The following is a 15,621-nucleotide window of genomic DNA, read 5'->3' as shown; positions in this document are numbered from 1 at the left end:
GGATAGATAGGATTGAGTAGGAAAGGAACATATAGATTGTTTGTGGCTACCTGAAGCAGATATTAAGGGTTAAGAATTGGAGAAAAAATATTCTTAGATAACAGAAAAACAACCCTATAAATGTCGTTGGAATTCATACAGGTATTTTTAGATTTGACATGATAGACTAAAATGAGTAATTTGAATTTTTTTAGCTTGGTTGGTGAAAATGAAAGGAAAGCTAGAAGGAAAGGGCAGCATACATGAGAAATAAGAGCACAAGTCTGAAGCAATAATAATGAAAACAGTGGCAATAAAAAAGCCATGAAAAGAGATGCAAGGCAAGGGAACATAAGAGTAGATAGAAATGGAGAAGATAGGAGTTAATTTGAGGGAAAAGCAATTCAAAATGCAGTGACTTAAGGAGTGTAGTAAATAAGTAAGTGATCCAGGAAAAAACTGATGATTAAATCTTGAAGAGATGTTTGATAACAAATTGCAGGAAAAGAATTAATAGTACTTGGTTTCTTTAAGGGAAGATATGAATGTAAAAATAGAGTAGAAAAAAGTCCTGTTCCTCTACTTGGGGAAGGACGGAGCTGGCTTTTAAGGAATGAGCTATCATTGGTTAAAGGAGAAAAGTTGATGATTGGTTTCAGTTTAGGGGCAAAGGTAATTTTGTATTTTATTGTTTAGTTTTGGATGCTGGTGTTATATCCAGGACATGGGACCAGGATGATGGGGCACAGGAATACTCGTCTGTGTTTAAGTGCAGCTGGAATTATCAGTGTTTGAGCTTGCCCAAGGAAGACAAAGAATTGGAGAGGGGCAGAGGGCATGAACAAGTTTACGAAATATAAGGCAGAAGGGGTGATCCAAGAGGCAAGGGGAGAGCCTGGAGAGTGGTGCTAACAAGATCCACAATACATAAAGACTTTTAAAAGAGGAAAGTTCAGTTGAATTATACTGAAGGTGAATACAAATGAAAAACAGAGGAAAACTTTTTATATACTTTCTTCAAGAAGCTGCCATTTTTTACTTTAAAGTTTTGAAGTGACAAGTTCAAAATTTTAAATGAAGAAGGTTAGAGAACTTGAATAATAAGACGGTCCTGCACATTGCCTGACACACAGTAGTCACTTCACAAATGCTAATTTAATTTGCACCAGTTCAATAAAACATACTGCTTCTTAATTGAAATTAAATTTTAAAATTTTAAATTTTTATTGAAATTAAAATTCTGCCTTTTTTTTTTCTTTTTTTTTCATGTGCCATCCCTAGCAGGCAAAACATTAAAGGCTTTATCTCTTTATTTCCACATAGGCCTCTTATGTAAGGAGCTGAAGAGGAAATAAAATAAACAGGATGAAAAGATGGCAATGTTGCCTCCCCCAGGACCACAGAGCTTTGTCCACTTCACAAAACAGTCTCTCGCCCTCATTGAACAACGCATTGCTGAACGGAAAACTAAGGAACCCAAAGAAGAAAAGAAAGATGATGATGAAGAAGGCCCAAAGCCAAGCAGTGACTTGGAAGCCGGCAAACCGCTGCCCTTCATCTACGGAGACATTCCTCCAGATATGGTGTCCGAGCCCCTGGAGGACCTGGACCCATACTACAATGACAAAAAAGTGAGTTTATTGTGATGTCAGTGTTGGGATTTCTGTTTGTCTCTCTGTATAGAAAGATATTTTACATTGAGATTATATGGGATTTAGTGAAAAACTGCATAATGACAAAAACATTAGATTAAATTAATATGTAGGATAGTCAGAATGTGTACACTTACTAATTTTTCATCAAAACTGGTTCTGACACTGGCCTGCTACTTTTGATTTCTTTATTCTCTGTAAGGAATTAAATTTAGTTTTTCTGTGTTTTGGGCCATGACATAAATGCATATTGGTAAAAAAAAAAAAGTGTCGATATGGGAAGTCAGATTTGGGGATATGTCTAGGATGCATGGAGGTGACAACTGAACCCATAGAATATTTAAGATCACTCAGCTAGTAACAGTGTGGAAAGGTACCTCATTTAGGTTGTTGGAGAAACAGAGGAGTTTAATATGGTTCGGGATATAGGACAGAAATCAGGAAATTTTCCATTGTCTTAAAAAGAAGAGAACAGAGTATCTTATCAAATTACCTACAAAGTAACTAGATACTAGAAATATTAGAAAGCTGTTGGACTGAACAAGGACAATGATACTGGTAACTTTTTGCAAGCAGGTTCTGTTAGGTGGAAATCAAAGCAAGACTGAGGGAGAGCAAATGAGAGGGAAAGCAAACAGGTGGCAGGAGAGGCTGAGAAATCTGAAGAATTTTCCATCAGAAAGAAGGTCACTTGAAGGACCAAATAAATCAAAAAACATTTTGAGTACGGTATACAAAATTATGTTTAAAAGTAAAGAAAATTTATTCATAGAGAGAGAAAAGATATGAGAGAGTATAATACAGTAACCAGTTGCTGAAGTTAACAGGTTGGGTACAGGATACAGGTCAGTGTTGTGTTCGCATTGGCCAAGGAGAGACACTTGAGGGACAGATAGGAGGATGGGTTTCAGAATCTTGATATGTTGAAGTAAATGGGCACATCAGAGGTAATGCATATTAAGTGGTGTCTTTTCCATAATGTAGGAGTTGTCCTTTGAGAGTTGATGTTGAGTGTAGCAAAAGTGGAGCAAGCATTGATTGCTTCAAGGAAATGGGAGAAGGTTTGAAATAAGTGCTGTAAGGGTTATTCTCCTGGGAAAGTGAGAAGGGGTTATAATACTTTCTGAGTAGCAGACAGAACCAGGTTGATGACGACAAGCAGGAGACAGTAAAGTATTAGATCAACAGGTTCCATAACTTTCTCCAACACTCGTCTTCCACAGAGCTCCTGCAGACTTATGGAGAGGCCATGAAGGTCTGGGGAAGTCTTTTTGTTTATTTAAAAGTTAATTTTGGTTTAAGATCTAAATAATAGTGAATATTTCTCGATAAGACATCTAGCAAATAAAACAAAGTACATATCTGAAGTGCCTTGAGAAATATAAAGTGGGATGAAGTTAATTTTTATGTTAGAAATGCATTTGAGTCAATGGTACTTGCTATGATAACAATAGCTACTATTTTGCTTCTGATCAAAACTAGTGTACCAGCCAGCTGACAGCACAGCAATGGAGAGCAGAATGCTTGAGAAGCCCTTGGGAAATTATGGCCTATTCTAATTAGCAAACCAGTGTTCTGACACAGAAAGGAACAATGCTAATATTTATTGAGGGTCTCTGTTAGGCACTAAACTTTATAAAGTTAGCACATGTATATATCTTAACCTGATGAAGATGTGACAAAAGGGGTTGGGGAAGTTAAGTAACTTGCAAAGTGTTACACAGCTGCTACATTTTGTCGTAGATTTATGATTTTAGGTTGGTTTGACTCCCTGTTGAAGTATTCTATTTTGCAACGTCCTAAAGTTTAATTTCTGTATGGTTGATCCTGTACTAACAACTTCACAAAAAAATAGGAAGGAAGGAATTGAGGGGAGGGAGGGATGGAGGGAGGAAGATTGAAACAGGCAATCTCTCATTTTACTTATTTCACCAGCCTAATTCGTAGCTCTTCATGGATACCCTGTTTCCAAAGGGAGTCCGGATGTTACTTAAGGAGTTACCCTTGAGATGAAAGGAATCTATTTGAAAGAATCTCCAGGCCAATGTTATAAACTAATACTGGCTTCAAGTGACTTAGAAAGAGAAAATATTTGGATTTTGATGGAGGACAATTATATGTGTGTGTGTGTGTGTGTAAATATATATATTTACACCCCCTCTCTCACCCTCAGCTCCTTTTCAAACACATGACCCCAGTGTCCTCTTATCTAGCCATATATCCAAAGCCCAAATTCTACCTGCATCAGTATACTTGGGTAGAACTAGGTCAAACAAAGTATTCTGTTACTTATTGTGTTTTCTATTCTTAACATGTGAACAAACAGTGAAAGGGATAACTGAATCTTTTTATTTTCTTATGTATGGAAGCATTAGATTATCAACCTTTTCTACCTTTTCTTAGCTCCTCATGTATTCTTAGTAAAAGTAGTGGTGACTTCCATTTGCAACTTTTGTGTTGACTTCTTTGATTCCTTTAGGTTTCATGTCATTCACTCTAATTGATAAAAACTTTAAGTTTTATTATGATCATTACTTGGATTGAAAAAATTCAGCCCCTAGTTTGACTGGGTTTTGTCTTTAACCAATTTTCAAATTATTATTACAGAAGTTGTAGTTTTACATAAAAATCAGTCAGAAAATACAGAGTTCTGATATACCCTGCCCCATTCTAACCTTGCAATAGTGTGGTCCGTTTGTTACATGTACATGAAAGAATATAATTATAATTGTACTACTAATTATAGTCCAAGGTTTTACATTAAGGTTCACTGTTTATATTGTACAGTCCTATGTTTGTTTGCTTTAAAATTTTTATCCTAGTTTCATATCTACAATCTAAAATTTCCCCTTTTTAACCACATTGAAATATATAATTCAGTGATGTTAATTAAATTCACAATGTTGTGCCACCATCACCATCAGCCATTACCCAAAGTTTTCCATCACCCCAAATTGAAACTCTACCACTAAGCATTGACTCCTCATTGCCTACCCTCACCCCAGCCTATATTCTAGTTTCTGATTATATGAATTTGCTTATTCTAATTATTTCATATCACAGTGACATCATACAATATTTGTCCTTTTGAGTGTCGCTTATTTTACTCAACATGATGTTTTCCAGGCTCATCTGTGTTCTTGCATGCATCAGGACTTCATTTCTTTTTACAGCTGAATGATATTCTATTTTATGTATATACCACATTTTGTATATACATTCATCTGTTAATGGACATTTGGGTTACTTTCAACTTTTGGCAATTGTAAATAAAGCCACTAAAAACATCAGTGTGCAAATATCTGTTCAAGTTCCTGCTTTCAATTCTTTTGGCTATATACTTAGATGTGGCATTGCTGGGTCATATGGCAATTCTCTACTTAAGTTTGTGAGAAACTACAAAAGTGTTTTCCACAGTGGCTGCACCATTTTACATTCCCACCAATAATGAATGAGTGTTCCCATTTCTCCCCTTGTGATTTTCTGTTTTGGTTATTAGCCATTTTAGCGGGTGTAAAATGTGGTTTGGCTTTGCATTTCCCTAATGGCTAATGATTCTGAGCGTCTCTTCATGTGTTTTTTTTTTACCATTTGTATGTCTTCTTTGGAGACATATCTATTCAAATCTTTTGCCTTTTTTTTTTTTTAATTGAGTTGTTTGTCTTTCTGTTGTTGAGTTGTAGGATTTTTTTTATAAATTCTTGATATTAAACCCTTATCAGATTTGTGGTTTCCAAATATTTTCTCCCACTGTGTAGGTCGTCTTTTTACTTTTATGATAAAATCCTTTGATGAACAAAAGTTTTTAATTTTGTTAAGGTCCCATTTATCTATTTTTCCTTTTGAAAAAAAAAAAAAGCATTGCCTAAACAAGGTCCTGAACATGCTTCCATATGTTTTCTTCTAGGATTTGATACTTCTGGTTCTTATATTTTGGCCTTTGGTCCATTTTGAGTTGGATTTTGCATATGGTATGAAGTAGGGGTCCACAGTCATACATTTCATCCAATTTTCCCAGCATCATTTTTTGAAGAGACTATTCTTTCCCAACTAAGTTGATTTGGCACCCCTATCAAAATATCAGTTGGCCATATGTGAGGGTTTATTTCTGAACTCTCAGTTTGATTGCTTTGGTCTACATGTCTGTGCCAGAATCATGCTGTTTTGATTACTGTGACTTTGTAAAAAGTTTTAAAATCAGAAATTTTGAGTCTTCCAACTTTGTTCTTTTTCAAGATGGCTTTGGCTATTCAGGAATCCTAACTATAAATCTGACAATTGACTTTTCCATTTCTGCAAAGGAGGCTGTTAGAATTTTGATTGGGATTTCATTGAATCTGTAAATCACTGTGGGTAGAAGTGACATCCTAACAATATTTAGCCTTCCAATCCACGAACGCAGAATTATTTAGGTCTTCTTTGATTTATTTTAGTAATGTTTTGTAGTTTTCTGTGTACAAGTCTTGACATCCTTGTTTACATTTATTCCTAGATATTAGTACTTGTACTTACTATTTTAAATGGATTTTTTTCTTAATTTCTTCTTCAGATTATTAATACTAGCATATAGAAACAACCCTACTAATTTTTGTATGTTCATCTTGTACCATGCCATTTTGCTGAATTCATTTATTAGTTCTATTAGCTTTGTTGCATATTTTCCAGGATTTCCTGTATTTAGGATTGTGCCATTTGCAAACAGGGAAAGTTTCATGTCTTCCTTTCCAACTTGGATGACTTTTATTTCTTTCTCTTGCCTAATTGCCCTAATTGATCTGGATAGATCTTCTGGTACAATGATGAATAACAGTGGTGGTAATGGGCATCCTTGTCTTCTTCTAGGCCTTAGAGGGAAAGCTTTCAGTTTCACCATTGACTAAGCTATTAGTGCTGGGTTTTTCATATATACCTTTTATTATGTTGAAGAAATTTCCTCTTGTTCATAGTTACTTAAAGTGTGTTTTTATCTCGAAAGAGTGCTAGATTTCATCAAATGCCTTTTCTGTGTCAATTGAGATGATCATGTGTTCTTTTTCCCTTCATTCAGTTAAAGTGGTATATTACATTAACTGATTTTATTATGTTGACCCAGCTTTGCAAACCTGGAATAAATGCCACTTAATCATAGTGTATAATTCTTTTAATGTGCTGTTGGATTCAGTTTGCTAGTTTTTTGTTGAGAATTTTTTATGTCTATATTAATAAGGGATATTGGTCTGCAACTTACTTTTCTTGTGGTTTCTTTATCTGGCTCTGGTATTAAGGTGATGTTGGCCTCATAGAAGGAGTTAGGGAGTGTTCCATCCTCTTCAATTTTTTGGAAGAGTTTGAGTAGGACTGATATCTTTCTTTTTGGAATGTTTGGTAAAATTTGCCTGTGAAACCATCTGGTAATGGGCTTTTCTATGTTGGGAGATTTTTTTTTTTTATATTCACATACCATACACTCATCTATGGTGTACAATCGACTGTTCACAGTACCATCATATAGTTGTGCATTCATCACCCCAATCTATTTTTGAACATTTTCCTTATACCAGAAAGAATCAGAATAAGAATAAAAATAAAGAAGAACACCAAATCTTCCCCCCCATCCCCCTCTATTTTTCATTTAGTTTTTGTCCCCATTTATCTACTCATCCATCCATACACTATATAAAGGGAGTGCGATCCACAAGGTTTTCACAATCACAGTCACCCCTTGTAATTTACATTGTTATACAATCGTCTTCAAGAGTCAAGGCTACTGGGTTGCAGTTTGATAGTTTCAGATATTTACTTCTAGCTATTCCAATGCATTAAAACCTAAAAAGGGTTTCTATATAGTGCATAAGAATGCTCACCAGAGTGACCTCTCAGCTCCATTTGGAATCTCTCCGCCACTGAAGCTTTATTTCATTTCATTTCTCATCCCCCTTTTGGTCAAGAAGATGTTCTCAATCCCACGATGCCAGGTCCAGATTCATTGCCAGGAGTCATATCTTGCATTGCCAAGGAGATTTACACCCCTGGGAGTCAGGTCCCATGTAGTGGAAAGGGCAGTGAGATCACCTGCCAAGGTGGCTTAGTTAGAGAGAGAGGGCCACATCTGAGCAACAAAGAGACACTCGGGGAGACTCTTAGGCACAATTATAAGCAGGTTTAGCCTCTCTTTTGCAGTAACAAGCTTCATAGGGGCAAGCCCCAAGACAGAGGGCTCAGCATGTCAAGCTGTCAGTCCCCCGTGTTTGTGAGAACATCAGCAACTATACAGGTGAGGAAGTCCAACACCTCTGCATCCTCCCCCAGCTCCTCAGGGGCCTGTCAGGAGATTTTTGACTACTGATTCAATCTCTTTATTCATTATTGGTCTGTTGAGATCATATATTTTTTCTTGAGTCAGTGTAGGTGGTTTTGTGTTTCTAGGAATTTGTTCAATTCATCCAGGTTTATCTAATTTGTTTGTGTGCAGTTGTTCAGTATCCTCTTATATTCCTCTTTATTTCCGTGAAATCAGTAGTAATGTCCCCTGTCTCATTTCTAATTTTATCTACATGAGTCCTCTCTCTTTTTTCCTTTATCATTCTAGCTAGAGGTTTGCTGATTTTCTTTTCAAAGAACCAACTTTTGGTTTTTTTGATTCTTTTTTTTTTTTTTTTCGTTCTCTACTTCAATTGTCTCTGTTGTAATATTTATTTCTTTCCTTTTACTTACTTTGGGTTAGTTTGTGATTCTTTTTCTAGATCCTCCCATTGTGATGTTATGTCTATAATTTGAGATTTTTCATCTTTTTAGTGTAAGCATTTAGATCTATAAATTTCCTTCTCAGCACTGTCTTTGCTGCCTCCTATAAATTTTGGCATGTTGCATTTTCATTTTCATTTGTATCAAGATATTTCCTTATTTGACCTGTGATTTCTTCTTTGACACATTGGTTGTTTAACTGTTCATTGTTTAATTTCCCATATTAGTGAATTTTCAATTTCTCCCTCTGTTATTGATTTCTAGCTTTGTTCCATTGTGGCCAGAGAAGATACATCACATGATTTCAATATTTTTTAATTTATTGAGGCTTGTTTTGTCACCTAACATATGGTGTATAAGGGAGAGTGTTCTGTGTGCACTAGTGAAGAATTTGTATTTTGCCATTGTTAGGTACAGTGTTCTATATATGTTTGTTGGTTCTGGTTGGTTTAGAGTATTGCTCAAATCTTCTGTTACCTTACTGGTTTTCTGTCTAGGTGTTTTATTCACTATTGAAATCTGCTAACATAGAACTGTCTACTTCTCCTTTAAAATGTGTCAGCATTTGCTTCAAATTTGGGGAGACGTTGCTGCTCGGCACATATATACTTATAATTGTTATGTCTTCTTGTTGAATTGATCCCTTTTTCAGTATATAATAACCTTAAAACAACAGTTTTGGACTTAAAGCCTATTTTATCTAGTATTAGTATAGTAACCCTTGCTTTCTTTTGGTTACCATATGCATGGTACATTTTTTTTTCCATCCTTTTACTTTCAATCTACTTGTGCTTTGAATTTAAGGTGAGTCTCTACTCTAAACAGCATATGGTTGAGTCATGCTTTTTATCTATTCTGCCAATCTCAGCCTTTTGACTGGAAAGTTTAATCTATTTACAGTTAAAGTCAGTACTGATAATGCAGGATTTTCTTCTGCCGTTTTGCTATTTTGTCTTTGTAAGTCAAATGTGCATATTTATGTCTGTGCATATTCATGTATTTCATTAAATTTGTGAAGTTCTTGGCCATTATATCTTCCTTCTGCCCCTTACTCTCTTTCTTTTCTTTCTGGAACTCTCATAATGTGTGTGTTGGTATGTCTGATGGTGTTCAACAGATCTCTTAGGCTTGTTTGCTTTTTTAAATTCATTTTTCTTCCTGCTGTTCAGCCTGAATCATCAGTAATTCAGCCTTTGAGATCAGTAATTCTTTCTTCTGCCAGCTACAATCTGCTATGGAAACCCTATAGGGAATTTTTCATTTCTGTTATTGTGGTTTTCAACTCCAGTCATTCTGTTTGGTTCCTTTTTAAAATTTCTGTCTCTTCATTGAAATTCTCATATTGTTCTCATTGTTTTTCTCATATCCTTTAGTTCTTTCTCCAAGTATTATTCCTTTATCTCCTTGAGCATATTGAGGATCACTTTTAAAAAATTATTTGTCCAGTTTATGCAAAGTCTATTCCTCTTTATTGATGGTTCCTGGATTTTTATCTTATTTATTTGGATGGGCCATCATTTCCTATTTTTTCATTTCTTTTGTAACTTTTCATTGTTCACTATATATTTTTATATTTGTAAGTTTTACTCTGTGATCTAGTTCCTTAAGTTTGTATCCAGCCATTGATGTGACAGAGATTTCCTTGAGTGCCAGGAGCTAACAAAAATAAACAAACCAAAGCACAGAGCACCTTTCATAGTTTTGTAAATTGGCGCTGTATTGGCTGGTGGTTTCCTTCAGAGCTTAGCTCTCTTATCAAGATCAGCCCAAGGTAAATAAGAAGTGCAAGGTCTTCTCTCTGTCTTACCTGAGCCTAGGTGGAGCTGTGGAGCCTGCTTCTTTTCCTGATCTTGTGCTTGCTTGTGGTCTTAGGAGTTCCCCTGTTTACAGTTTACAAAGTTCAAATGCCTCTCTCTACTCCCTTTGGAATAAACTTTCAGCTCCACCTGGGTGTTCTATTTTGTGACTTAATGCAGTTAGTCCTCTGCCCCAGGCCACTTTGACTTAATTGTTTCTTACAATGCATTAGCTATATGCAAGCTGCTTTTTTCCCTCCAAGGCAGATTCTGGGAAGGGAGTCTGGAGCAAGTTTTCACTATGAGTCTTTCAGACTTCCAAGGGATAGACTGACACTGACATACAAGCACCACAGTATGCATATTGCGGTTACTTGGCTCCCACTGGAATTGGTCCAGTGACCCACAGTGGGATCACGCCTAGCTCTGCACTGGCCTGGGGAGGGGGTTGGTGAGGAACCAGCCAGGGTGCCAGGAACTTCTAAGGTTTTTGAAGCTATATTTTCTGGATTCTGCATTTGCCCAGTTACTGCAGTTCTTTAACTGTTTTCTGAATATTTTGGAAAGGGTACTGTCTTTAAGATTCTTCTGCAGCTTTTGCCTGAGAGGGGTTGGAACAATGGCAGCACTCAGAACCAGCCCCCAGCAATATGGAGTAGCTGATCAAATCACACTTCTAGAGTTTGGAAGACTAGGTCTTTATATCCCACCCTGGCACCAGCAAGCTTCACCAGAAGCTCCGGCTACAGTCCCCACTGCTGCCTGCTGTGAGACTGCGGTATGGGGTATGGTGGTGGCTGCAGGGAGGGTGAAATTAAGCAGTATTTGCCACAAGTTATCAGTTCTTCCTTGGATGCTGCACAGTGTTCCACTAGACTCCCAAGTTTCAGAATAGTGGATTCAGACAGTTTCTGCCAGTTCAAGTTTTGGTGGAGAGACTGATTCCTGGTCCTTCCTACTCTGCCATCTTCCCACAATCCTCTTCAATTTGTTTTTGAATGTAGTTTTCAATGCTTTGTTAAAGGAAAGAAGACTTAATAAACTAATGATAGAAATGATGGCTTTATTTTTATGTGTGTTGAATATGTATTTTTAATAGTGTCATGTAATACCTTTCTTTATTCTAAGTGAAAGTTGGTGTCTTTGAGAAATGAGTCAATTACCAATAACACTCTACTGTGGGTATTAAGAGGAAAGGAATACTCTTATTAATCTTCATCATCTCTCTGCCTTATATGTTGTCTATCTTATCAGCAGCTGCTCCCACCATTTAATAAGAATCTACAATGTACCAGAAGTTTAACAGTTTCCCCTATACTACACACTCGCTTTAAAGCTACTAAGTAGAGCTGAGACTATGAATCAGATCTATCCAACCCCAAAACCTATGCTTTTAAGCATCATGGTTCTGTAAGTTTATGTTCAATGAATCTTTAAATAAATGAATTAAATGAACGGAGTTTATTTGGACTTTGAGACGTATACATTTTCTATTAGGATGCCAAAATTTACTGAACAGACTCATATACAGATCCCAACAATTCCACTAGCATACCTATTTTTTTCTATCTATAATTAATGCTTGTGTGTATATAAACCCTAAAAAGTTTTCTGCAAGTTTTTAATGTAAGTGAAAAATGTGAATTTAAATTTCAAAATACTAAACCTTTTTTTTAATTTCAAGTACAAGATAACAATCTTTCCAAGGTTAAATAGTACTGTTGTGATTTTCATATTAACACAGATGACATATGGTTTTTGAAGTCTCCCTGAAAATCCTGACTGAAATTTGACCCTTTCCCCACTCCACTCTCATACTCCTCCATTTGTATTTTTCTCTACCTGTCACATCCTGCCTTTTATTAGAATAGCTGTGTTCCAGCCTTATCACTTTTCTAGGAAGTTCTTTGACTCCAAACCCATACCTCATTTATATTCAAATTCCCTTCTTTGCCTTTTATGCCATAGTTTTCTATTTAAAAAGCAGTGTTAAAGTTTAAGAAAAAGGTAGTTGTATTCAGAGACTAGGTATTTATTTTAAAACTAGTTTTAGACATGGGCGTGAATTTTATGATTAAAGATGTTTAGATATAACTGGTGTGATAAGAGGGACCAGAAAAATAAAAGAGGATCTGAAAATCATAGATTCTGGTTTGTTTTACTTGGGAACACTTCCACTTACAGTTTAAAAAGCCTGATTCTCAGATTTATCTCTACAATTTGGTGAAAAATGTTTACAGTCAGCAGCCTACTCATAAAGATATATAAAATTCAGATTAAACAAACAAACAAACAAAAAAGACTAACTAGGCCTCTTCTGGATAAATCATGTAATTTGCATGCCAACTTGAGAAAAATAGGACTGAGTTTTGATCATGGTCTTTTTGGCTTCTAAACAAATGTCTTAGATTGTTTTACAGTTTTTTTGTTGCTTATTTGTTTGGCTTAAAAAAAAATGTTAGCTAAATACCAAGGCCATGGAGAATGTTTCCCGTTAGACAATCATTGTAATAGCATACTTTAAGAATGTTTGTTCTGTTAATATTACTTTGATAGTAGCAAGCAAGTTCCTTAATTTGTGTCCTTTTTTTGAACTCTTATTAGTATTACATCTAAAATAGGAAAATTTAACTGGATAATTGTAAAGATTCTTTCAATTCTGACATTCCCTAAATTTTTGAAAATATTTTTTACAAAGAACTCGTATTTTGGAACATTGACTATTAATCATACCAACTGCCGGCAAGTATTACAATTCTCAAGGTTTTATGGTTTAAAAATCAGTGATAGAAAGGGTCTATTTGTTTTGCTTAAAACGCAACATAATGAAAGAGAGGAAGTAGTATTTTAAATTAATTTCAATGGCCATATGTTATTTTTCTTGATATGTGTTTTGAAGGAATATGAAAAAAGAGAAGATGTATTTTGAGAGCTCTAAGCAATAAATGTTCATAAATAACTTGATTCTCATTAAATGAGAAGAAATGGACGTGGAGTTCATTGGCGAAGGAAAAATAGCTGCATCAATGGCCTTGGAACCAGGTTGCCTGGGTCTTATGATGGTGTTTCTTTAATATAGCCCTACTACCTGGAGAGGGAATTTCTGATATTGATACGCTAGATTAGAATTTTGAATTCTCAATTTCACACAGTTTTCTTTTTCCTCCTTCAGACCTTCATAGTATTGGACAAAGAGAAAGCAATCTTCCGTTTCAATGCCACACCTGCATTGTACATTTTATCTCCTTTCAACCCTCTAAGAAGAATCTGTATTAAGATTTTCGTACATTCATATCCTTTTTAAAACACTTGTAGTGATGCTTTAATGTGTAATTTTTACTGTTTTATTCAAATGTAGATTTTAGTCCATTTGCATCTGGAGGGCTCTGGTCTTAGTTTCTCAATTTCAATATAATTTTGTACAGAGAAAGTTCGGGGGAATGGCAGTGTTAGTATTTTAGGATACATTTGCTTCTATTGTTTCTATTATGCCCTTGTTCAATGAGACCAAAAAAAAAAAGTCTATAAGCTCATTTAGAGTTATTTTCTAAGGAAAAGTTATTTGTATTTCAACAATTGTCATTATCAATATTCCAAGTTCTTGCTATGGTCTCTTATCATATTCCTTGATTCTAAGCTACCTTTTTCAACAAGTTTATCATGTGCACTATCCTGACGAACTGCATATTTATGACCCTGAGTAATCCTCCAGATTGGACCAAGAATGTAGAGTAAGTGGGTAAAAGTACATTTTAATATAGTTTTAGTATTATCATTTTCATCCACTCCATTTCCTGCCAGAAAGCTATTGCTTCTATGAAGGTCATGGTGTTTTTTCTTCCCAAATTATATAGTTCTTTTTCTTTCAGTTTTTTTCCCCTCCTCCGTAGTATTAACCCACTTGCAGAAGTCAAGAACAATTATAGGCTACAGTAGTTTTTGGAGGAAAGAACCCGTCAGTTGCCCTGCCCTGTTCATAAACAGGTCAAATATCTCTTATTTGGGTGCATTTCTTAAAGAAGCAATGTAGGAATTTTCTGGGTATGTCTAAGACCTGCATTCTTAGTTATTTCAAATACCTCTACTCTCTGGGAGTGTTTCTGATAGATACATTTTAAGACTTTCTGGGCAGATCTTTGTTGTAGTTTATTCTAATAGTCAGAATGCATCCATAAGCTAGTAGACACAACACTTTCCTTTGGTTAATCAGAGAAAAACAATAAATTATAAAGACTCGAAGAGTGCGGTGTTCTTTTCACACCTAATATCCCATTGGATTCTTGTGTCTAGGTATACTTTTACTGGAATATATACTTTTGAATCACTTGTAAAAATCTTTGCAAGAGGCTTCTGTGTAGGAGAATTCACCTTCCTTCGTGACCCATGGAATTGGCTCGATTTTGTCGTCATTGTTTTTGCGTAAGTACTTTCAGTCTTTTGAAATGACAAATTCATGAAAATCTCAAACAGCACAGTATTCCAGTAGGAACAGATCTTTAGAGTCTGACCTGTCTTGCATGAAATCATTGTGTTTTAAAGATATTGCATAAATGCTAGTCATTGATTCAACTTATTTTATCATTTTAACTTATTCATATTGGTACTCTTTTCTCAAATGTATTTGCCAGAATAATTTTTTCCCTCAAACCTAGATATATTTTCCCCTCTTATCATTTTGAATAGTCAAAATAATGCATCTCCTTTGGAGCAATTTAGACAGTATAAAAGGGTCTTAAATAAACTCTGTAGTGTTCAATTTCCTTATCCCTGCCCCACCTCCTTGTCCACCAAGCTTGCTCCTTCCATGGTGGTATGTAACTGCTGCAGTTCCACCTGCCATCTCAGCTGACCAGACAACTTTGTGCTGAAGAAGGCTGCCGCTTCTCACGGGTCTCATTTTTTTTTATTGAGAAATAATACACATACCATAAAATTTTCAGGTGTACAAGTCATTCATTTTTAGTGTATTCACAGAGCTGTGCAACCATCACCATTATCTAATTTGAGAATATTTTCATCTCCCCCAAAAGAAACTCTGTACCCATGAAGCAGTCACTCCCACTCCTCCTTCCCTCAGCCCCTGGCAAGCTCTAATCTATTTTCTGTCTCTATGGATTTGTCTATTCTGGACATTTCATATTAATGAACTCATAGAATATGTGGTCATTTGTGCCTGGCTTCTTTCAGTTAGCACAGTGTTTTCAGGGTTTGCAGCTGATGTTTTAAAGAAAATTAAATATCTACTTTACCATAAAGTTAAAGGTCTAATACTTGAAGAATTTAATTCTTAGTTTAGGCATTTAGGTGTATGCAACTTCAATAATGTAATAATTATATTTTTTGTATTAAATGAATCAAATCAAGTCAAATTAAATTAAATTGGTGATGATAGGAAAACAAAATACTTGGAGAACTATACCTTAAAAAAGAAGCTCCAAACATAGGAAATATCTTGACTAAAGGCACAGGTA

General features: G+C 35.4%; 1 protein-coding gene across 1 annotated transcript in view; it reads left to right on the top strand.

The window, feature by feature from the left end:
• LOC119544227 (sodium channel protein type 9 subunit alpha-like) overlaps positions 1-15,621 on the top strand; it is a 180,494-nt gene that overhangs the window by 79,301 nt on the left and 85,572 nt on the right. The window contains exons 2-5 of the mRNA XM_037849515.1: positions 1,303-1,610; positions 13,323-13,441; positions 13,792-13,881; positions 14,441-14,569. Coding sequence (XP_037705443.1) covers positions 1,353-1,610; positions 13,323-13,441; positions 13,792-13,881; positions 14,441-14,569 — 596 coding nt within the window. The 5' untranslated portion in view covers positions 1,303-1,352. The remainder of the gene's footprint in view (positions 1-1,302; positions 1,611-13,322; positions 13,442-13,791; positions 13,882-14,440; positions 14,570-15,621) is intronic.

This window comes from Choloepus didactylus, chromosome 9 (genome assembly GCF_015220235.1).
Source record: "Choloepus didactylus isolate mChoDid1 chromosome 9, mChoDid1.pri, whole genome shotgun sequence".
Taxonomy (NCBI): domain Eukaryota; kingdom Metazoa; phylum Chordata; class Mammalia; order Pilosa; family Megalonychidae; genus Choloepus; species Choloepus didactylus.
The sequence above is the reverse complement of the archived record's forward strand: the minus strand, read 5'-3'. Positions and strand labels throughout refer to the sequence as shown.